This window comes from Oncorhynchus masou, chromosome 18 (assembly GCF_036934945.1).
Source record: "Oncorhynchus masou masou isolate Uvic2021 chromosome 18, UVic_Omas_1.1, whole genome shotgun sequence".
Taxonomy (NCBI): Eukaryota; Metazoa; Chordata; class Actinopteri; order Salmoniformes; family Salmonidae; genus Oncorhynchus; species Oncorhynchus masou.
This window is the reverse complement of record NC_088229.1, coordinates 259,765-283,885: the sequence shown is the minus strand read 5'-3', so window position 1 is coordinate 283,885 and position 24,121 is coordinate 259,765. Positions and strand designations below refer to the sequence as shown.

The following is a 24,121-nucleotide window of genomic DNA, read 5'->3' as shown; positions in this document are numbered from 1 at the left end:
CTGTTTAGAAGCAGAGACCCTCACACTCTAGGAGCTCAGATAACGTTGGTTATTGGGTTGACAGACAAGCTATACCCTGATGAAGACAGCTTGTCTGTCGAAACGTTGGTTATTGGGTTACTAAATTATTATTACATCTGAGCTCCTAGTGTGCGGCTCTCATTATGTTTAATTCGACCTAAGTTTTGTTGTTTTAGTGTGGTTGGAAACATTATGTTGACCTGTTTTCTGACCTGTTCTGCTACACCCCGGGCAGATGTTGAGGGCAGCCTTGTGCGGAAGGAGGCAGATGTCCCGCTACACCGTGAGTGACACAACAACCAGAACTTATCCAAGGCAACATGATGCATGACTGTAAAACTGTGTTGGAACAAAATGGTGACTCTATCACCGTGTAGAGTCACCGTGTAGAGTCACAAAACGGTGACTTTCACTGTGTAGCATGCTGACCACACCACTCACGTCGCATGCGTTGCAAAATAAATCTACACATACATGTTACTCAATCATTGCACCCACACTGCTCACGAGCATCTGTGTAGCCAGGCGCTAAAATAGAACTTGGTTCTATTTGTGACGCTTGAAGCGCTGCAAGTCCCACCTCTTCCATCTCCTCATTGGTTTTTAGGAGCATATACCCACGTGGGTGATTGAAAGATGAACAGGTACAATCTCCAGACCAGTTGATGGTGGTAAAGCACCTTAACGTTGGTTAGCAACCGCCATATCAAGTCCAAAGAAGAAGAAGAAGCCTGAAGGAGGAGAGATTACTAGAAACTAACTTGGTTTACCCTTTTTATCTGTGGATGAATTGTCAGAGTAGAGGACCTTGTGCATTTCAGGTAAAATAACAACCCAATGTTTATATCTTAGGACAAATTAGTTAGCAACAGCAAGCTAGCAAGCTAAATTGTCATTAATGTTTAATTATTTTCAACCTACCCCCAAGTTTAGAGTTTGTTTTGATATTTCAACCTGCATGTTCTGATCATGCCTGGTGTGGGTGGACAAAATCAACTTGCGCGTGATGGAACACGCGGATACGCGCCTGCAGGCTGGTCAGCATGTAGGGATAGGAATTGGATGTTAGTGATTGATAAGTAATGTCTGAGATCATGGAGATGATGGTTACTGTTAGAATGAAGACATGTTCTCCAGAGCTCCTGTATACTGCCTCTGGCTGCTCTTAGCTTTCCTTTAGTCCTACCCTTTAAATACAGATGTATTGAAATCTCAAGATGCCTTCTGCCTCTCCCACCATGTCAACCCGACTGTTATGCCCCTGTAATACACTGTAATACACTGTACCCAAACTAACTAACTACACTATGAGTCCATTATTCCTATAGATAGGTTCTTGCTAATATATTAGCATCCATGCTGTCTGTCCGTTCTCCCTGACTAACGATGCCTCTGTTATCTCCTCTATCCTCTCCCTCCATCCTCTACAACAGATCATAGTGAGTACAGAGACACACACAAAGTAGTGGTCATAGTTATATTGTTGTAGCTTCTAGTCATTGATGGTTTAAGAAAAGGCTGGTGTTAGGGTTCTGTATTCCTTGTTGTGGTTCTGTGTGTTCCAGCCACCCCCAGCACGGTACGGGGGTCGTCACACGGTGACTCTCATCCCAGGAGACGGTATCGGACCTGAGCTACTCAGCCATGTTAGAGCACTGTTCAGGTTAGACACACACACACACACTTCAGGAAACAGCAGAGGGAACACCCCCCTATCCACATCGATGGAACAGTAGTGGAGAGGGTAGTAAGTTTTAAGTTCCTCGGCATACACATCACAAACAAACTGAATTGGTCCACTCACACAGACAGCATCGTGAAGAAGGCGCAGCAGCGCCTCTTCAACCTCAAGAGGCTGAAGAAATTCGGCTTGTCACCAAAAGCACACAAACTTCTACAGTTGCACAATCGAGAGCATCCTGGCGGGCTGTATCACCGCCTGGTACGGCAACTGCTCCGCCCACAACCGTAAGGCTCTCCAGAGGGTAGTGAGAAGGCGAGGTCAGTACAGGTGCATCAAAGCTGGGACCGAGAGACTGAAAAACGGCTTCTATCTCAAGGCCATCAGACTGTTAAACAGCCACCACTAACATTGAGTGGCTGCTGCCAACACACTGACTCAACTCCAGCCACTTCAATAATGGGAATTGATGGGAAAGGATGTAAAATATATCACTAGCCACTTTAAACAATGCTACCTAATATAATGTTTACATACCCTACATTATTCATCTCATATGTATACATATATACTGTACTCTATCATCTACTGCATCCTTATGTAATACATGTATCACTAGCCACTTTAACTATGCCACTTTGTTTACATACTCATCTCATATGTACGGTGCCTTGCGAAAGTATTCGGCCCCCTTGAACTTTGCGACCTTTTGCCACATTTCAGGCTTCAAACATAAAGATATAAAACTGTATTTTTTTGTGAAGAATCAACAACAAGTGGGACACAATCATGAAGTGGAACGACATTTATTGGATATTTCAAACTTTTTTAACAAATCAAAAACTGAAAAATTGGGCGTGCAAAATTATTCAGCCCCTTTACTTTCAGTGCAGCAAACTCTCTCCAGAAGTTCAGTGAGGATCTCTGAATGATCCAATGTTGACCTAAATGACTAATGATGATAAATACAATCCAACTGTGTGTAATCAAGTCTCCGTATAAATGCACCTGCACTGTGATAGTCTCAGAGGTCCGTTAAAAGCGCAGAGAGCATCATGAAGAACAAGGAACACACCAGGCAGGTCCGAGATACTGTTGTGAAGAAGTTTAAAGCCGGATTTGGATACAAAAAGATTTCCCAAGCTTTGAACATCCCAAGGAGCACTATGCAACCGATAATATTGAAATGGAAGGAGTATCAGACCACTGCAAATCTACCAAGACCTGGCCGTCCGTCTAAACTTTCAGCTCATACAAGGAGAAGACTGATCAGAGATGCAGCCAAGAGGCCCATGATCACTCTGGATGAACTGCAGAGATCTACAGCTGAGGTGGGTGACTGTCCATAGGACAACAATCAGTCGTATATTGCACAAATCGGGCCTTTATGGAAGAGTGGCAAGAAGAAAGCCATTTCTTAAAGATATCCATAAAAAGTGTTGTTTAAAGTTTGCCACAAGCCACCTGGGAGACACACCAAACATGTGGAAGAAGATGCTCTGGTCAGATGAAACCAAAATTGAACCTTTTGGCAACAATGCAAAACGTTATGTTTGGCGTAAAAGCAACACAGCTCATCACCCTGAACACACCATACCCACTGTCAAACATGGTGGTGGCAGCATCATGGTTTGGGCCTGCTTTTCTTCAGCAGGGACAGGGAAGATGGTTAAAATTGATGGGAAGATGGATGGAGCCAAATACAGGACCATTCTGGAAGAAAACCTGATGGAGTCTGCAAAAGACCTGAGACTGGGACGGAGATTTGTCTTCCAACAAGACAATGATCCAAAACATAAAGCAAAATCTACAATGGAATGGTTCAAAAATAAACATATCCAGGTGTTAGAATGGCCAAGTCCAGACCTGAATCCAATCGAGAATCTGTGGAAAGAACTGAAAACTGCTGTTCACAAATGCTCTCCATCCAACCTCACTGAGCTCGTGCTGTTTTGCAAGGAGGAATGGGAAAAAATTTCAGTCTCTCGATGTGCAAAACTGATAGAGACATACCCCAAGCGACTTACAGCTGTAATCGCAGCAAAAGGTGGCGCTACAAAGCATTAACTTAAGGGGCTGGAATAATTTTGCACGCCCAATTTTTCAGTTTTTGATTTGTTAAAAAAGTTTGAAATATCCAATAAATGTCGTTCCACTTCATGATTGTGTCCCACTTGTTGTTGATTCTTCACAAAAAATACAGTTTTATATCTTTATGTTTGAAGCCTGAAATGTGGCAAAAGTTCGCAAAGTTCAAGGGGGCCAAATACTTTCGCAAGGCACTGTATATACTGTACTCGATACCATCTACTGTATCTTGCCTATGCTGCTCTGCACCATCACTCATTCATATCTTTATGTACATATTCTTTATCCCCTTACACTGTGTATAAGGAATTAGTTTTGGAATTGTTAGTTAGATTACTTGTTGGTTATTACTGCATTGTCGGAACTGGAAGCACAAGCATTTTGCTACACTCGCATTAACATCTGCTAAACATGTGTATGTGACAAATAAAATTTGATTTGATTTGATTTGACACACACACACACTAACTCCTACATTTCTGTGTGTACATTAGGTTCTGCTGTGTACCTGTGGATTTTGAGGTGGTGAATGTGGATTCTACTATGACATCAGAGGATGATATCAACGACGCCATTACAGCCATCAGACGCAACAGAGTGGCCCTCAAAGGTCTGGAGGAGGGAGGGGGAGAGAGACTGAGGGGGAGAGAGAGAGGTGGAAGGGGAGGGAGGGAGGGGGGAGAGAGAGGGAGGGGGAGAGAGAGGGAGTGGGAGGGAGCCAGAGAGAGAGCTGGAAGCGGAGAGAGAGGGAGGGGGAGAGAGCCAGAGAGAGAGCTGGAAGCGGAGAGAGAGGGAGGGGGAGAGAGCCAGAGAGAGAGGTGGAAGCGGAGAGAGAGGGAGTGGGAGAGAGCCAGAGAGAGAGGTGGAAGGGGAGAGAGAGGGAGTGGGAGAGAGAGCCAGAGAGAGGTGGAAGGGGAGAGAGAGGGAGTGGGAGAGAGCCAGAGAGAGAGGTGGAAGGGGAGAGAGAGGGAGTGGGAGAGAGCCAGAGAGAGAGGTGGAAGGGAGAGAGAGGGAGTGGGAGAGAGCCAGAGAGAGAGGTGGAAGGGGAGAGACAGGGAGTGGGAGAGAGCCAGAGAGAGGTGGAAGGGGAGAGAGAGGGAGGGGGAGAGAGCCAGAGAGAGAGGTGGAAGGGGAGAGAGCCAGAGAGAGAGGTGGAAGGGGAGAGAGAGGGGAGTGGGAGAGAGCCAGAGAGAGGTGGAAGGGGAGAGAGAGTGAGTGGGAGAGAGCCAGAGAGAGAGGTGGAAGGGGGAGAGAGAGGGAGTGGGAGAGAGCCAGAGAGAGAGGTGGAAGGGGGAGAGAGGGAGTGGGAGAGAGCCAGAGAGAGGTGGAAGGGGAGAGAGAGGGAGTGGGAGAGAGCCAGAGAGAGAGGTGGAAGGGGAGAGAGCCAGAGAGAGAGGTGGAAGGGGAGAGAGAGGGAGTGGGAGAGAGCCAGAGAGAGAGGTGGAAGGGGAGAGAGAGGGAGTGGGAGAGAGCCAGAGAGAGAGGTGGAAGGGGAGAGACAGGGAGTGGGAGAGAGCCAGAGAGAGGTGGAAGGGGAGAGAGAGGGAGGGGGAGAGAGCCAGAGAGAGAGGTGGAAGGGGAGAGAGCCAGAGAGAGAGGTGGAAGGGGAGAGAGAGGGAGTGGGAGAGAGCCAGAGAGAGAGGTGGAAGGGGAGAGAGAGTGAGTGGTACTAGGTACTAGGCAGTACTAGGCAAAAGATAAGTCATGACAGTCAAAGAGTCGTAATCCAGGAAAACAGGAGACAAAGGACTGTGAGACAGTGGTTCAATTCTAGATACATGGAAAGTGGGACGTGGGACGTATACGGAGAGTGCAGGGCAACAGAAGGCGAACGGCAGAGGGCTAAGGGCCTTAGAGATGGGGAAAGGGCCGATAAATTTGGGGGAATGTTTGCAGGACTCCACTCTGAGGAAACCCTAGTGGAAACCCTCTGCCCAAGATGGTAGCGGGTAGCAGGGGTCCGGTGGCAGTCCACCTGTCGTCAATACCTGGAGCTGGACTTGAGAAGAGCGATCCGGGTTCTCTTCCAGGTATGGCAACAGCAACAGACAAATATCTGGGCAGATGACTTCACATTAGACTGGGGATGAAAACCAGAGGATAAGGACCGCGATCGATCGGAGACCATGTCGACCAGATGTGTATGAATCCGGAAGATGTGCTGCACCTTGTGCTGGGCCGTCTCCTTAGCTGAGGGCAACTTAGGAAGGGGGATAAAGTGGGCGGTTTTGGAAAACCTATCCACCACTGTAAGGATGATTGTGTTGCCATCTGACGGAGGGAGACCCGTGACAAAGTCCAAGGATATATGGGAGCAGGAGCAGTGTGGAACAGGGAGTGGTTGAAGGAGGCCAGCCGGAGCTTGCTGCAGTCTTGTTCTGCACACACACAGTGCAGGCGGCAACGAACGCGGAGACGCGGGGAACAATGGTGGGCCACCAAAAACATTGTCAGATGAAAGCCAAGGTCCGACAGGAACCAGGATGACAAGTGAGCCTCGAGGAATGTGCCCATTCCAGAACCGGAGCACGGGCAGAGTCCGGGACAAATCAGATTAGCCGGGGCCCAACCTCAATTCCCCAGATGAAAGCAGCCACAGAAAGTAGGGAGGATGGCCTCGGGGTCCGATGGTGTAGCGGTGGGGCTGTACAGATGTGAAAGTGTGTCAGGCTTCACATTCCTGGACCCAGGGTGGTAGGAGATAGTGAAATGACAACGAGTGAATAATAGGGCCCATTTTGCCTGCCTGGAGTTTAGGCCTTGGCGGTGCAGAGATATTCCAGGTTTTTATGGTCCACACCAAGAATAGATGTTCCGCCCCTTCTAACTAGTGCCTCCACTCTTCCAACGCCATCTTAACAGCGAGTAATTCTCGATTTCCCACGTAGTCCCTCTCAGTGGAGTTAAGACGATGGGAAAGGAAGGCACAGAGATGCAGCTGCTGGTCCCCACTCCGATGTCCGAGGTGTCGGCCTCCACCACGAACTGACGGGATGGTCCGGATGGATTAAGATAGGGGCTGTAGGGAATCGAACGGAACCTTGGGAGAGGAGAGTGGAGAGAAGGGGGAAGCAAGGGTGCTGTAACCACAGGATGAAACAACGGTAGAAATGAGCAAACCCCAGGAAACATTGCTGCTGTACTCTGGATGTGGGTTGAGGGAAATCCACCACCGCTCTCACCTTGTCAGGGTCCATCTGAATGTTCCTGGCAGCAATGATGTATCCTGGGAAGGAGATAGTGGAGATGGTGTAGCGATGGAAAGCTGGTTCTCCAGGAGATGCAGGAGGGCCTGTCGGACATGGAGGATGTGCTCCTCAGCCCACTGGAATGGTGGACAGACCTGAGGCTAGCAGGGAGACGTCCCGGGGCTGTGCCGACATCAGACAATATGCATGGCAAAATGGACTCCAACCCATGATGGAACCCATCGCCCATTCAATTAGGGGATTGTGCCTCTGGAGCCATGAAAATCCCATAACCATGGGTACATGAGGAGACTCCAGGAGCAGAAACTATAAAGACTCACTGTGGTTGCCTGACAACTTGCAGGTGGAACCATATTGTGAGTGACGGCCAATAGAGTGCCCATCCAGCGCTCTGACATCGGGATGGAAAGGGGTTGAGTGGAGATACCCAGCTCAGACACCAGGGTAGTGTCCATTAAGCTCTCGTCGGCCACAGAGTCAAAGAGCACACGGATGGATTCGGACTGGCTTCCCCACAACAGGGTAGCATAGAGGGGGTTACGAGTAGTGAGAGATTGAAAATTCCCCGTACGGCTCACCAGTGTACTCGTACCTACTGATAAGCCTGGTCTTTTAATGGGCAGGTAGATAAGAAATGTCCCGGAAATCCACAATACAGACAACTCTTGGTGTTTAGTCTGCGTAAGCGCTCAGCAGGAGACAATCTAGCCCTGCCCAGTTGCATGGGCTCCGGAGGAGATGAATTGACAGCCTTCCGAGAGAGCTCGGGTGACATCGGATTCACTCGGAAATGTAGACTTCGAGGATTTCCGGGATTCCTCGGAGGCGAGGTGGAAATTGAGGACAAGCGAGGACAACTGGGAACAGATTCCCTCTCCCTCCAATGTACCTTTGCTGCCCATCGATCCGGATGGTCAAGGCTATGAGGGAATCGAGGTCCATGGGAAGCTCCCGGGCTGCAAACTCATATTTAACTATCTCCAATAATCCGTCACGGAATGAGTCGATCAAGGTTTTCCGTGTTCCAGGCACTCTCAGCTGCCAACGTGCGAAAATCCACCATGTATTCTGCCACACTACGGGAGTCTTGACATAGTTGGAGCAGCTTACGAGCAGCCTCTCTCCCAGACAACAGAGAATCGAACACGTTACGTACCTCCATCACAAACTCCTCCAGATTGAGGCAAGCGGTGGACTATTGCTCCCACACCGCTGTAGCCAAGGCGAGTGCCCTTCCGGACATCAGCGTTATCAAATACACTATCTTCGAGCGGGTTCCAGAATCTCCAGCGTAGCACTCCGGAGGAAGCGAGGTTCTCGGGACACTGGGGTAGGCTGGGAAGAAGCGCCGCTGGTAAGGGGTTTCTGGGAGTCTGGGGGATTACTGTTGTGGCTTGCTGCCTAGTTGGGAATCCGCGGAATTGCTCCAGCAATGTATCAAATGCATGGTCATGGCATTCTACCAGGGTATGGTTGTCCCTCCATAAGGCATTGCAGTATCGTTGTGCTTTCCAATGGTGGATCCTTGACAGCATTGCGGAGCTGGTCCGAGTCTGCTTGGTCAGAACTAGGAAGACAAGGAAAAACTCAAACTAGAGCACAGGAAACACGGGAACATGCTGGTAGGACTTGACGGGACAAAACGAACTGGCAACAGACAAACAGAAAACTCAGATATATTGAGGGGAGATATCTGACAGTCAATTGGCTCTACCCTCGAGCCTTATATGGACGTCCTGCCCCAACGAGGCAAGGCTGTAGTTCATTAAGCCAGGGGGTGCTTGGGGATAAAAGAGGAAGCAGTCTGCACAAAGAGACAGCCAAGTGCATAATGAAGAGTGGGAGAAAAGAGAGCAATATATGTGAGATTACATGTTGTAACCTGGACTGTTGGACTACCTCCCTTGTGTACCGGACCGGATTGGCTGAGGACCTGAGTGTGATGATTAACCCTGGAAAACGGAACGGACAACGAGAATGGCTTGTGGACTGTGAAGTGATTGGTGAATCCCCCCCCTCTTCCCCAGTGTACCAAAACCCCTAATAAACTCGCATTCTAATTGTGCTACCGGTGCATGTTTTGTTATTGCACTTGGTGACGTGACACCCTTGAGCTACAAAGGACATAAGCAAACAAGAAAATGCTCATCCAGAATTGATGCTCCTAATGGCCGGGGACTTTAATGAAAACTTGAAACTTAAAACACCTCTAGACCACCTTTACTCCACACACAGAGATACATACAATGCTCTCCCCCACCCTCCATTTGGCAAATCTGGCCATAATTATATCCTCCTGATTCCTGCTTTAAAAAACAGAATTCTTTAACCAGGGACGGGGCCTTCGCCAGGGTTGCAATCTAAGTCCTGCACTCTTCAATATTTACATCATCAAATTGGCCACTATTTCAGAGAAATCCTCAGCCCCTGGTGTCTCCACAGTTCAGAGGTTAAATGCCTACTCTTGGCAGATGACCTGTGTCTGCTGTCACCCACAGTACATGGCCTACAGCAGAGCCTGGACCTGCTAGAGCAGTACTGCCAGACCTAGGCCCTGGCAGTAAACCCCAAAAATACAAAAATAATTATGATTTTCCATAGAAGATCCAGATATCAGGGAATAAGACCAAAGATCTCAATTGGTACAAAATATATAGAGTACTGCACACACTACAATTACTTAGGTTTAAAATAAGCTCAACTGGACACCTTAATCAGGCAGTGAATGAATTGAGTGAGAAAGCATGTAGGTCATTCTACGCCATTAAAACAAACTAATTCAAATTGACCTATTACAATTTGACTAATCGAATGTGTCAGTAAACCAATTGAACTTTATGGCATCGAGGTGTGAGGTACACTTGCAAAACATTTGACCCAATTTTACCCAACACAAACACCCAATTGACACCCTTCATGCAGAGTTCTGTAAGAGGAAAGCTACAAACAATGCATGCAGAGCAGAATTAGGCAAACATCCACTAATAAGAAAAACTCAAAAAAGAGCAATTAAGTTTTGGAAACATATTAAACACAGTGACCACCTCTCATATCAATACCAATCCCTGCAATGCCAAGAGCTGAGCAAAGAAAAGAGTCCCCTCATCCAGCTGGTCCTGGGGCTGAGTTCACTAACCTGTTCTACTAACACACTGAAGCCTCAGTCCACTCATCCAGCTGGTCCTGGGGCTGAGTTCACTAACCTGTTCTACTAACACACTGAAGCCTCAGTCCCCTCATCCAGCTGGTCCTGGGGCTGAGTTCACTTACCTGTTCTACTAACACACTGAAGCCTCAGTCCCCTCATCCAGCTGGTCCAGGGGCTGAGTTCACTTACCTGTTCTACTAACACACTGAAGCCTCAGGACCAGAACATCCAATCAATCAGAATAAACCAAATTACAACACAGTCAAAACAAAACTATATTGCTTATTGGGAAACAGAAGCACAAAACAAAATGCAGTGCTATCTGATCCTAAATCAACAGTACACCATGGCTAAATATTTGACCATGGTTACTGATCAAAACCTTGGCAAAGTACTGGCTCAGTGAGCACAGCCTTGTCATTGAGAAGGGTAGACACAGGAAAACCTGGCTCCCTGTAGAGGAAAGGCTGTGCAACCACTGCAAAAAATATAAAACAATTAGAGAATGTAATTTCCCCAAATTGAAAACTCTTATTCAAGGTTTCAAAGACCTCTCTGATGAGGATAGGCTACCCGTCCTGTTGGGGGAGGACACAGAGAGCTGTGGGTTAGCAGAGCACTACATTGCTGCCTGCCATAAGATGAGGAACAGTGTCTGACAGACCAAGCAACCTGCACATGTCTGATATGCCATTGTTATTGTTTGGTTATTTTGACCCTTGATTATTGTTGTTATTGTTGTCCCGTTGACAATATTGATTATTATTATAATTTTTATTTGGAAAATCTCCAAAGTGAGCTTTGGCAATATGTACATTGTTACGTCACGCCAATAAAGCAAATGTAATTTAATTGGCGAGAGAGACAGAAAGAGAAAGACAGACAGAGATAAAAAAGACAGAGATGGAAAGACAGAGATGGAAAGACAGAGATGGAAAGACAGAGATAAAAAGACAGAGATGGAAAGACAAAGATGGAAAGACAGAGATAAAAAGACAGAGATAAAAAGACAGAGATGGAGAGGCAGAAATGGAAAGACAGAGATAAAAAGACAGAAATGGAAAGACAGAGATAAAAAGACAGATATGGAAAGACAGAAAAGGAGAGACAGATGGAAAGACATAGATGGAAAGACATAGATAAAAAGACATAGATGGAGAGACACAGATGGAAAGACAGAGATAAAAAGACAGAGATGGAGAGGCAGAAATGGAAAGACAGAGATAAAAATACAGAGATGGAAAGACAGAGATAAAAAGACAGATATGGAAAGACAGAGATAAAAAGACAGAGATGGAAAGACAGAGATAAAAAGACAGAAAAGGAGAGACAGAGATGGAAAGACAGATGGAAAGACAGAGATAAAAAGACAGAGATGGAGAGGCAGAAATGGAAAGACAGAGATAAAAAGACAAATGGAAAGACAGAGATGGAAAGATATAGATGGAGAGACAGAGATAAAAAGACAGAGATGGAAAGACAGAGATAAAAAGACAGATATGGAAAGACAGAGATAAAAAGACAGAAAAGGAGAGACAGAGATGGAAAGACATAGATGGAGAGACAGAGATGGAAAGACGGAGATGGAAAGACAGAGATAAAAAGACAGAAAAGGAGAGACAGAGATGGAGAGACAGAGATGGAAAGACGGAGATGGAAAGACGGAGATGGAAAGACGGAGATGGAAAGACAGAGATGGAGAGGCAGAGATGGAGAGGCAGAGATGGAAAGACAGAGATAAAAAGACAGAAAAGGAGAGACAGATGGAAAGACATAGATGGAGAGACAGAGATGGAAAGACGGAGATGGAAAGAAAGAGACAGAAAGACAGAGATGGAAAGATGGAGATGGAGAGGCAGCGATTGAAAGACAGAGATGGAAAGACAGATAAAAAGACAGAGATGGAGAGACAGAGATGGAAAGACAGAGACAAAAAGACAGAAAAGGAGAGACAGAGATGGAAAGACATAGATGGAGAGACAGAGATGGAAAGACAGATAAAAAGACAGAGATGGAAAGACAGAGAAGGAAATAGAGATAAATAGACAGATGGAAAGACAGAGATAAAACGACAGAGATGGAAATACAGAGATAAAAAGACAGATATGGAAAGACAGAGATAAAAAGACAGAGATAAAAAGACAGAGATAAAAAGACAAAGATGGAAAGACAGAGATGGAAAGACAGAGATGGAAAGACAGAGATGGAAAGACACAGATGGAAAGACAGAGATAAAAAGACAGATATGGAAAGACAGAGATAAAAATACAGCGATTGAAAGACAGAGATGGAAAGAAAGATGGAAAGACAGAGATGAAAAGACAGAGATGGAAAGACAGAGATGGAAAGACAGAGATAAAAAGACAGAGATGAAAAGACAGAGATGGAAAGACAGAGATGGAAAGACAGAGATAAAAAGACAGAGATACAAAGACAGAGATGAAAAGACAGAGATGGAAAGACAGAGATAAAAAGACAGAGATGGAAAGACAGAGATGGAAAGACAGAGATAAAAAGACAGAGATAAAAAGACAGAGATAAAAAGACAGAGATACAAAGACAGAGATGAAAAGACAGATGGAAGGACAGAGATGGAAAGACAGAGATGGAAAGACAGAGATGGAAAGACAGAGATAAAAGAGAAGGAAATAGAGATAAAAAGAGAGATGGAAAGACAAAGCTGGAAAGACAGAGATGGAAATACAGAGCTAAAAAGACAGAGATGGAAAGAGAGATAAAACGACAGAGATGGAAAGACACAGATGGAAAGACAGAGATGGAAATACAGAGATAAAAAGACAGATATGGAAAGACAGAGATAAAAAGACAAAGATGGAAAGACAGAGATGGAAAGACAGACGGAGAGACACAGATGGAAAGACAGAGATAAAAAGACAGAGATGGAGAGGCAGAAATGGAAAGACAGAGATAAAAAGACAGATATGGATTGACAGAGATAAAAAGACAGATGAAAAGACAGAGATGGAAAGACAGATAAAAAAGATAGATAAAAGGACAGAGATGGAGAGACAGAGATGGAAAGACAGATAAAAAAGATAGATAAAAGGACAGAGAAGGAGAGACAGAGATGGAAAGACAGAGATAAAAAGACAGATATGGAAAGACAGAGATAAAAAGACAGAGATGGAAAGACAGAGATAAAAAGACAGATGAAAAGACAGAGATGGAAAGACAGATAAAAAGATAGATAAAAGGACAGAGATGGAAAGACAGATGGAAAGACAGAGATGGAAAGACAGATAAAAAGATAGATAAAAGGACAGAGATGGAAAGACAGAGATGGAAAGACAGAGATGGAAAGACAGAGATGGAAAGACAGAGATGGAAAGACAGAGATGGAAAGACAGAGATGAAAAGACAGAGATGGAAAGACAGAGATGGAAAGACAGAGATGAAAAGACAGAGATGGAAAGACAGAGATAAAAAGACAGAGATAAAAAGACAGAGATGGAAAGACAGAGATGGAAAGACAGAGATGGAAAGACAGAGATGGAAAGACAGAGATAAAAAGACAGATGAAAAGACAGAGATAAAAAGACAGATGGAAAGACAGATGGAAAGACAGAGATGGAAAGACAGATGGAAAGACAGATGGAAAGACAGATGGAAAGACAGATGGAAAGACAGATGGAAAGACAGAGATAAAAAGACAGATGAAAAGACAGAGATAAAAAGACAGATGAAAAGACAGAGATGGAAAGACAGATAAAAAAGATAGATAAAAGGACAGAGATGGAAAGACAGAGATGGAAAGACAGAGATGGAAAGACAGATGGAAAGACAGAGATGGAAAGACAGATAAAAAGATAGATAAAAGGACAGAGATGGAAAGACAGAGATGGAAAGACAGATGGAAAGACAGATGGAAAGACAGATGGAAAGACAGATGGAAAGACAGATGGAAAGACAGAGATAAAAAGACAGAGATAAAAAGACATATATGGAAAGACAGAGATAAAAAGACAGATGGAAAGACAGAGATAAAAAGACAGATGGAAAGACAGATGGAAATACAGAGATAAAAAGACAGAGATGGAAAGACAGAGATGGAAAGACAGAGATGGAAAGACAGAGATAAAAAGACAAAGATGGAAAGACAGAGATGGAAAGACAGATGGAGAGACAGATGGAGAGACACAGATGGAAAGACAGAGATAAAAAGACAGATGAAAAGACAGAGATGGAAAGACAGATAAAAAAGATAGATAAAAGGACAGAGATGGAAAGACAGAGATGGAAAGACAGAGATGGAAAGACAGAGATGGAAAGACAGAGATGGAAAGACAGATGGAAAGACAGATGGAAAGACAGATGGAAAGACAGATGGAAAGACAGATAAAAAGATAGATAAAAGGACAGAGATGGAAAGACAGAGATGGAAAGACAGAGATGGAAAGACAGATGGACAGAGATGGAAAGACAGAGATGGAAAGACAGAGATGGAAAGACAGATGGAAAGACAGATGGAAAGACAGATGGAAAGACAGATGGAAAGACAGATGGAAAGACAGATGGAAAGACAGAGATAAAAAGACAGAGATAAAAAGACAGAGATAAAAAGACAGAGATGGAAAGACAGAGATGGAAATACAGAGATAAAAAGACAGATATGGAAAGACAGAGGCGGCAGGGTAGCCTAGTGGTTAGAGCTTTGGACTAGTAACCGGAAGGTTGTGAGTTGTGAGTTCAAACCCCCGAGCCGACAAGGTACAAATCTGTCGTTCTGCCCCTGAACAGGCAGTTAACCCACTGTTCCCAGGCCGTCATTGAAGAATAAGAATGTGTTCTTAACTGACTTGCCTGGTTAAATAAAGGTAAAAAAAAAAAAAAAAACTTAACTTGTAAGTCGCTCTGGATAAGAGCGTCTGCTAAATGACTTAAATGTAATGTAAAATGTAAATGTAATAAAAAGACAGATGGAAAGACAGAGATAAAAAGACAGATGGAAAGACAGATGGAAATACAGAGATAAAAAGACAGAGATGGAAAGACAGAGATGGAAAGACAGAGATGGAAAGACAGAGATAAGAAGACAAAGATGGAAAGACAGAGATGGAAAGACAGATGGAGAGACAGATGGAGAGACAGATGGAAAGACAGAGATAAAAAGACAGATGAAAAGACAGAGATGGAAAGACAGATAAAAAAGATAGATAAAAGGACAGAGATGGAAAGACAGAGATGGAAAGACAGAGATGGAAAGACAGATGGAAAGACAGATGGAAAGACAGATGGAAAGACAGAGATGGAAAGACAGATGGAAAGACAGATAAAAAGATAGATAAAAGGACAGAGATGGAAAGACAGAGATGGAAAGACAGAGATGGAAAGACAGAGATGGAAAGACAGATGGAAAGACAGATGGAAAGACAGATGGAAAGACAAAGATGGAAATACAGAGATAAAAAGACAGATAAAAAGACAGAGATAAAAAGACAGAGATAAAAAGACAGAGATGGAAAGACAGAGATGGAAAGACAGAGATAAAAAGACAGATGGAAAGACAGAGATAAAAAGACAGATGGAAAGACAGATGGAAATACAGAGATAAAAAGACAGATAAAAAGACAGAGATAAAAAGACAGAGATGGAAAGACAGAGATGGAGAGACAGAGATGGAAAGACAGATAAAAAGACAGAGATGGAAAGACAGAGAAGGAAATTGAGATAAAAAGACAGAGATGGAAAGACAGAGATAAAACGACAGAGATGGAAATACAGAGATAAAAAGACAGATATGGAAAGACAGATAAAAAGACAGAGATAAAAAGACAGAGATAAAAAGACAAAGATGGAAAGACAGAGATGGAAAGACACAGATGGAAAGACAGAGATAAAAAGACAGATATGGAAAGACAGAGATAAAAATACAGCGATTGAAAGACAGAGATGGAAAGAAAGATGGAAAGACAGAGATGGAAAGACAGATGGAAAGACAGATAAAATGATAGATAAAAGGACAGAGATGGAAAGACAGAGATGGAAAGACAGAGATGGAAAGACAGAGATGAAAAGACAGAGATAAAAAGACAGAGATGGAAAGACAGAGATAAAAAGACAGAGATGGAAAGACAGAGATGGAAAGACAGAGATAAAAAGACAGAGATAAAAAGACAGAGATAAAAAGACAGAGATACAAAGACAGAGATACAAAGACAGAGATGAAAAGACAGAGATGGAAAGACAGAGATGGAAAGACAGAGATAAAAGAGAAGGAAATAGAGATAAAAAGACAGAGATGGAAAGACAAAGCTGGAAAGACAGAGATGGAAATACAGAGCTAAAAAGACAAAGATGGAAAGACAGAGATGGAAAGACAGATGGAGAGACACAGATGGAAAGACAGAGATAAAAAGACAGAGATGGAGAGGCAGAAATGGAAAGACAGAGATAAAAAGACAGATATGGATTGACAGAGATAAAAAGACAGATGAAAAGACAGAGATGGAAAGACAGATAAAAAAGATAGATAAAAGGACAGAGAAGGAGAGACAGAGATGGAAAGACAGATAAAAAAGATAGATAAAAGGACAGAGATGGAGAGACAGAGATGGAAAGACAGAGATAAAAAGACAGATATGGAAAGACAGAGATAAAAAGACAGAGATGGAAAGACAGATGGAAAGACAGAGATAAAAAGACAGATGAAAAGACAGAGATGGAAAGACAGATAAAAAGATAGATAAAAGGACAGAGATGGAAAGACAGATGGAAAGACAGAGATGGAAAGACAGAGATGGAAAGACAGAGATAAAAAGACAGAGATGGAAAGACAGAGATGGAAAGACAGAGATCAAAAGATAGAGATACAAAGACAGAGATAAAAAGACAGAGATGGAAAGACAGAGATAAAAAGACAGAGATGGAAAGACAGAGATGGAAAGACAGAGATAAAAAGACAGAGATAAAAAGACAGAGATAAAAAGACAGAGATACAAAGACAGAGATGAAAAGACAGAGATGGAAAGACAGAGATGGAAAGACAGAGATGGAAAGACAGAGATAAGAAGACAGAGATGGAAAGACAGAGATGGAAAGACAGATGGAGAGACAGATGGAGAGACAGATGGAGAGACAGATGGAAAGACAGAGATAAAAAGACAGATGAAAAGACAGAGATGGAAAGACAGAGATGGAAAGACAGATGGAAAGACAGATGGAAAGACAGATGGAAAGACAGAGATGGAAAGACAGATGGAAAGACAGATAAAAAGATAGATAAAAGGACAGAGATGGAAAGACAGAGATGGAAAGACAGATGGAAAGACAGATGGAAAGACAGATGGAAAGACAAAGATGGAAATACAGAGATAAAAAGACAGATAAAAAGACAGAGATAAAAAGACAGAGATAAAAAGACAGAGATGGAAAGACAGAGATGGAAAGACAGAGATAAAAAGACAGATGGAAAGACAGAGATAAAAAGACAGATGGAAAGACAGATGGAAATACAGAGATAAAAAGACAGATAAAAAGACAGAGATAAATAGACAGAGATGGAAAGACAGAGATGGAAAGACATAGATGGAGAGACAGAGATGGAAAGACAGATAAAAAGACAGAGATGGAAAGACAGAGAAGGAAATTGAGATAAAAAGACAGAGATGGAAAGACAGAGATAAAACGACAGAGATGGAAAGACAGAGATGGAAAGACAGAGATAAAAAGATAGAGATACAAAGACAGAGATAAAAAGACAGAGATGGAAAGACAGAGATAAAAAGACAGAGATGGAAAGACAGAGATGGAAAGACAGAGATAAAAAGACAGAGATAAAAAGACAGAGATAAAAAGACAGAGATAAAAAGACAGAGATACAAAGACAGAGATGAAAAGACAGAGATGGAAAGACAGAGATGGAAAGACAGAGATGGAAAGACAGAGATAAGAAGACAAAGATGGAAAGACAGAGATGGAAAGACAGATGGAGAGACAGATGGAGAGACAGATGGAGAGACAGATGGAAAGACAGAGATAAAAAGACAGATGAAAAGACAGAGATGGAAAGACAGATAAAAAAGATAGATAAAAGGACAGAGATGGAAAGACAGATGGAAAGACAGAGATGGAAAGACAGAGATGGAAAGACAGATGGAAAGACAGATGGAAAGACAGATGGAAAGACAGAGATGGAAAGACAGATGGAAAGACAGATAAAAAGATAGATAAAAGGACAGAGATGGAAAGACAGAGATGGAAAGACAGATGGAAAGACAGATGGAAAGACAAAGATGGAAATACAGAGATAAAAAGACAGATAAAAAGACAGAGATAAAAAGACAGAGATAAAAAGACAGAGATAAAAAGACAGAGATGGAAAGACAGAGATGGAAAGACAGAGATAAAAAGACAGATGGAAAGACAGAGATAAAAAGACAGATGGAAAGACAGATGGAAATACAGAGATAAAAAGACAGATAAAAAGACAGAGATAAAAAGACAGAGATGGAAAGACAGAGATGGAAAGACATAGATGGAGAGACAGAGATGGAAAGACAGATAAAAAGACAGAGATGGAAAGACAGAGAAGGAAATTGAGATAAAAAGACAGAGATGGAAAGACAGAGATAAAACGACAGAGATGGAAATACAGAGATAAAAAGACAGATATGGAAAGACAGATAAAAAGACAGAGATAAAAAGACAGAGATAAAAAGACAAAGATGGAAAGACAGAGATGGAAAGACACAGATGGAAAGACAGAGATAAAAAGACAGATATGGAAAGACAGAGATAAAAATACAGCGATTGAAAGACAGAGATGGAAAGAAAGATGGAAAGACAGAGATGGAAAGACAGATGGAAAGACAGATAAAATGATAGATAAAAGGACAGAGATGGAAAGACAGAGATGGAAAGACAGAGATGGAAAGACAGAGATGAAAAGACAGAGATAAAAAGACAGAGATAAAAAGACAGAGATGGAAAGACAGAGATAAAAAGACAGAGATGGAAAGACAGAGATGGAAAGACAGAGATAAAAAGACAGAGATAAAAAGACAGAGATAAAAAGACAGAGATACAAAGACAGAGATGGAAAGACAGAGATGGAAAGACAGAGATGGAAAGACAGAGATAAAAGAGAAGGAAATAGAGATAAAAAGACAGAGATGGAAAGACAAAGCTGGAAAGACAGAGATGGAAATACAGAGCTAAAAAGACAAAGATGGAAAGACAGAGATGGAAAGACAGATGGAGAGACACAGATGGAAAGACAGAGATAAAAAGACAGAGATGGAGAGGCAGAAATGGAAAGACAGAGATAAAAAGACAGATATGGATTGACAGAGATAAAAAGACAGATGAAAAGACAGAGATGGAAAGACAGATAAAAAAGATAGATAAAAGGACAGAGAAGGAGAGACAGAGATGGAAAGACAGATAAAAAAGATAGATAAAAGGACAGAGATGGAGAGACAGAGATGGAAAGACAGAGATAAAAAGACAGATATGGAAAGACAGAGATAAAAAGACAGAGATGGAAAGACAGATGGAAAGACAGAGATAAAAAGACAGATGAAAAGACAGAGATGGAAAGACAGATAAAAAGATAGATAAAAGGACAGAGATGGAAAGACAGATGGAAAGACAGAGATGGAAAGACAGAGATGGAAAGACAGAGATGGAAAGACAGAGATAAAAAGACAGAGATGGAAAGACAGAGATGGAAAGACAGAGATAAAAAGACAGAGATGGAAAGACAGAGATGGAAAGACAGAGATAAAAAGACAGAGATAAAAAGACAGAGATAAAAAGACAGAGATACAAAGACAGAGATGAAAAGACAGAGATGGAAAGACAGAGATGGAAAGACAGAGATGGAAAGACAGAGATAAAAGAGAAGGAAATAGAGATAAAAAGACAGAGATGGAAAGACAAAGCTGGAAAGACAGAGATGGAAATACAGAGCTAAAAAGACAGAGATGGAAAGAGAGATAAAACGACAGAGATGGAAAGACACAGATGGAAAGACAGAGATGGAAAGACAGAGATAAAAAGACAAAGATGGAAAGACAGAGATGGAAAGACAGATGGAGAGACACAGATGGAAAGACAGAGATAAAAAGACAGAGATGGAGAGGCAGAAATGGAAAGACAGAGATAAAAAGACAGATATGGATTGACAGAGATGAAAAGACAGAGATGGAAAGACAGATAAAAAAGATAGATAAAAGGACAGAGAAGGAGAGACAGAGATGGAAAGACAGATAAAAAAGATAGATAAAAGGACAGAGATGGAGAGACAGAGATGGAAAGACAGAGATAAAAAGACAGATATGGAAAGACAGAGATAAAAAGACAGAGATGGAAAGACAGATGGAAAGACAGAGATAAAAAGACAGATGAAAAGACAGAGATGGAAAGACAGATAAAAAGATAGATAAAAGGACAGAGATGGAAAGACAGATGGAAAGACAGAGATGGAAAGACAGAGATGGAAAGACAGAGATGGAAAGACAGAGATGAAAAGACAGAGATGGAAAGACAAAGATGGAAAGACAGAGATAAAAAGACAGAGATGGAAAGACAGAGATGGAAAGACAGAGATGTAAAGACAGAGATAAAACGACAGATGGAAAGACAGAGATAAAAAGACAGATGGAAAGACAGATGGAAATACAGAGATAAAAAGACAGAGATGGAAAGACAGAGATGGAAAGACAGAGATGGAAAGACAGAGATAAAAAGACAAAGATGGAAAGACAGAGATGGAAAGACACAGATGGAAAGACAGAGATAAAAAGACAGATGAAAAGACAGAGATGGAAAGACAGATACAAAAGATAGATAAAAGGACAGAGATGGAAAGACAGAGATGGAAAGACAGAGATGGAAAGACAGAGATGGAAAGACAGAGATGGAAAGACAGAGATGGAAAGACAGATGGAAAGACAGAGATGGAAAGACAGATGGAAAGACAGATGGAAAGACAGATGGAAAGACAGATGGAAAGACAGAGATGGAAAGACAAAGATGGAAATACAGAGATAAAAAGACAGATAAAAAGACAGAGATAAAAAGACAGAGATAAAAAGACAGAGATGGAAAGACAGAGATGGAAAGACAGAGATAAAAAGACAGATGGAAAGACAGAGATAAAAAGACAGATGGAAAGACAGATGGAAATACAGAGATAAAAAGACAGATGGAAAGACAGAGATGGAAAGACAGAGATGGAAAGACAGAGATGGAAAGACAGAGACGGAAAGACAGAGACAGAAAGACAGAGATAAAAAGTCAGAGGGAGATGTGCAATATCTAATCAGTGTGTTCTTTCTACAGGCAACATTGAGACCAACCACAACCTGCCTCCCTCCTTTATATCCAGAAATAACCTGCTTCGGTGAGATCCTCTGACCTCTAATCCCTGACCCCTCAGCCTACCTCTCCATGTGGTAGATTTAAAGCAGGAATCTATTGATTCTATGCCACACACCCTACTTCTTGTTTTTCTTTTTCACTTTGAACTAAACCCAGGAGGTTGAGCCCTGAGATGCCTTGGTCTGGCCTTCTGGGATAGGTCTAATGAGGTCCCACTCATACAAAAAAATATCCCCCCCTAGTCACTAACCCTAACCCACTCATACAAGACAATATCCCCTCTAGCAGGTGGGAAAAGGACACACTAAGTATATACTACCTAGAAACCCCCCTAGTCACTAACCCTAACCCACTCATACAAAACAATATCCCCCTAGTCACTAACCCTAACCCTAACCCAGTCATACAAAACAATATCCCCCCCTCGTCACTAACCCTAACCCACTCATACAAAACAATATCCCCCCCCTAGTCACTAACCCTAACCCACTCATACAAAACAATATCCCCCTAGTCACTAACCCTAACCCTAACCCACTCATACAAAACAATATCCCCCTAGTCACTAACCCTAACCCACTCATACAAAACAATATCCCCCTAGTCACTAACCCTAACCCACTCATACAAAACAATATCCCCCCCTAGTCACTAACCCTAACCCTAACCCACTCATACAAAACAATATCCCCCCCTAGTCACTAACACTAACCCATTCATACAAAACAATATCCCCCCTCGTCACTAACCCTAACCCACTCATACAAAACAATATCCCCCCTAGTGACTAACCCTAACCCTAACCCACTCAATCAAAACAATATCCCCCCTAGTCACTAACCCTAACCCACTCATACAAAACAATATCCCCCCTAGTAACTAACCCAAACCCACTCAAACAAAACAATATCCCCCTAGTCACTAACCCTAACCCTAACCCACTCATACAAATCAATATCCCCCTAGTCACTAACACTAACCCACTCATACAAAACAATATCCCCCTTAGTCACTAACCCTAACCCTAACCCACTCATTCAAAACAATATCCCCCTAGTCACTAACCCTAACCCACTCATTCAAAACAATATTCCCCCTAGTTACTAACCCTAACCCTAACCCACTCATTCAAAACAATATCCCCCCTAGTCACTAACCCTAACCCACTCAATCAAAACAATATCCCCCCTAGTCACTAACCCTAACCCACTCATACAAAACAATATCCCCCCTAGTCACTAACCCTAACCCACTCATACATAACAATATCCCCCTAGTCACTAACCCTAACCCTAACCCAGTCCTACAAAACAATATCCCCCCTAGTCACTAACCGTAACCCTAACCCACTCATACAAAACAATATCCCCCCTAGTCACTAACCCTAACCCACTCATACAAAACAATATCCCCCCAGTCACTAACCCTAACCCACTCATACAAAACAATATCCCCCAGTCACTAACCCTAACCCTAACCCACTCATACAAAACAATATCCCCCTAGTCACTAACCCTAACCCACTCATACAAAACAATATCCCCCCTAGTCACTAACCCTAACCCTAACCCACTCATACACAACAATATCCCCCTAGTCACTAACCCTAACCCTAACCCACTCATACACAACAATATCCCCCTAGTCACTAACCCTAACCCACTCATACAAAACAATATCCCACCTAGTCACTAACGCTAACCGACTCCTACAAAACAATATCCCCCCAAGTTACTAACCCTAACCCACTCATACAGAACAATGTCCCCCCTAGTCACTAACCCTAACCCACTCATACAAAACAATATCCCCCCTAGTCACTAACCCAAACCCACTCAAACAAAACAATATCCCCCTAGTCACTAACCCTAACCCTAACCCACTCATACAAAACAATATCCCCCCTAGTCACTAACCCTAACCCACTCATTCAAAACAATATTCCCCCTAGTTACTAACCCTAACCCTAACCCAGTCCTACAAAACAATATCCCCCCTAGTCACTAACCCTAACCCTAACCCACTCATACAAAACAATATCCCCCTAGTCACTAACCCTAACCCTAACCCACTCATACAAAACAATATCCCCCCTAGTCACTAACCCTAACCCCCTCATACAAAACAATATCCCCCCAAGTCACTAACCCTAACCCTAACCCACTCATTCAAAACAATATCCCCCCTAGTCACTAACCCTAACCCTAACCCACTCATTCAAAACAATATCCCCCCTAGTCACTAACCCTAACCCTAACCCACTCATACAAAACAATATCCCCGCTAGTCACTTTCCCTAACCCACTCATACAAAACAATATCCCCCTAGTCACTAACCCTAACACTAACCCACTCATACAAAACAATATCCCCCTAGTCACTAAACCTAACCCACTCATACAAAACAATATCCCCCCTAGTCACTAACCCTAACCCACTCATACAAAACAATATCCCCCCTAGTCACTAACCCTAACCCACTCATACAAAACAATATCCCCCCTAGTCACTAACCCTAACCCACTCATACAAAACAATATCTCCCCTAGTCACTAACCCTAACCCACTCATACAAAACAATATCCCCCTCGTCACTAACCCTAACCCACTCATACAAAACAATGTCCCCCT

The 24,121-nt window shown here is 42.8% G+C and overlaps 1 protein-coding gene across 1 annotated transcript in view; it reads left to right on the top strand.

Annotated features, from left to right (window-relative positions):
- Positions 1 to 256: 256 nt before the first annotated feature.
- LOC135503816 (isocitrate dehydrogenase [NAD] subunit gamma, mitochondrial-like) overlaps positions 257 to 24,121 on the top strand; it is a 64,737-nt gene continuing 40,872 nt past the window's right edge. The window contains exons 1-4 of the mRNA XM_064921953.1: positions 257 to 304; positions 1,587 to 1,684; positions 4,285 to 4,400; positions 21,452 to 21,512. Of these exons, the coding sequence (XP_064778025.1) occupies positions 257 to 304; positions 1,587 to 1,684; positions 4,285 to 4,400; positions 21,452 to 21,512 (323 nt within the window). The remainder of the gene's footprint in view (positions 305 to 1,586; positions 1,685 to 4,284; positions 4,401 to 21,451; positions 21,513 to 24,121) is intronic.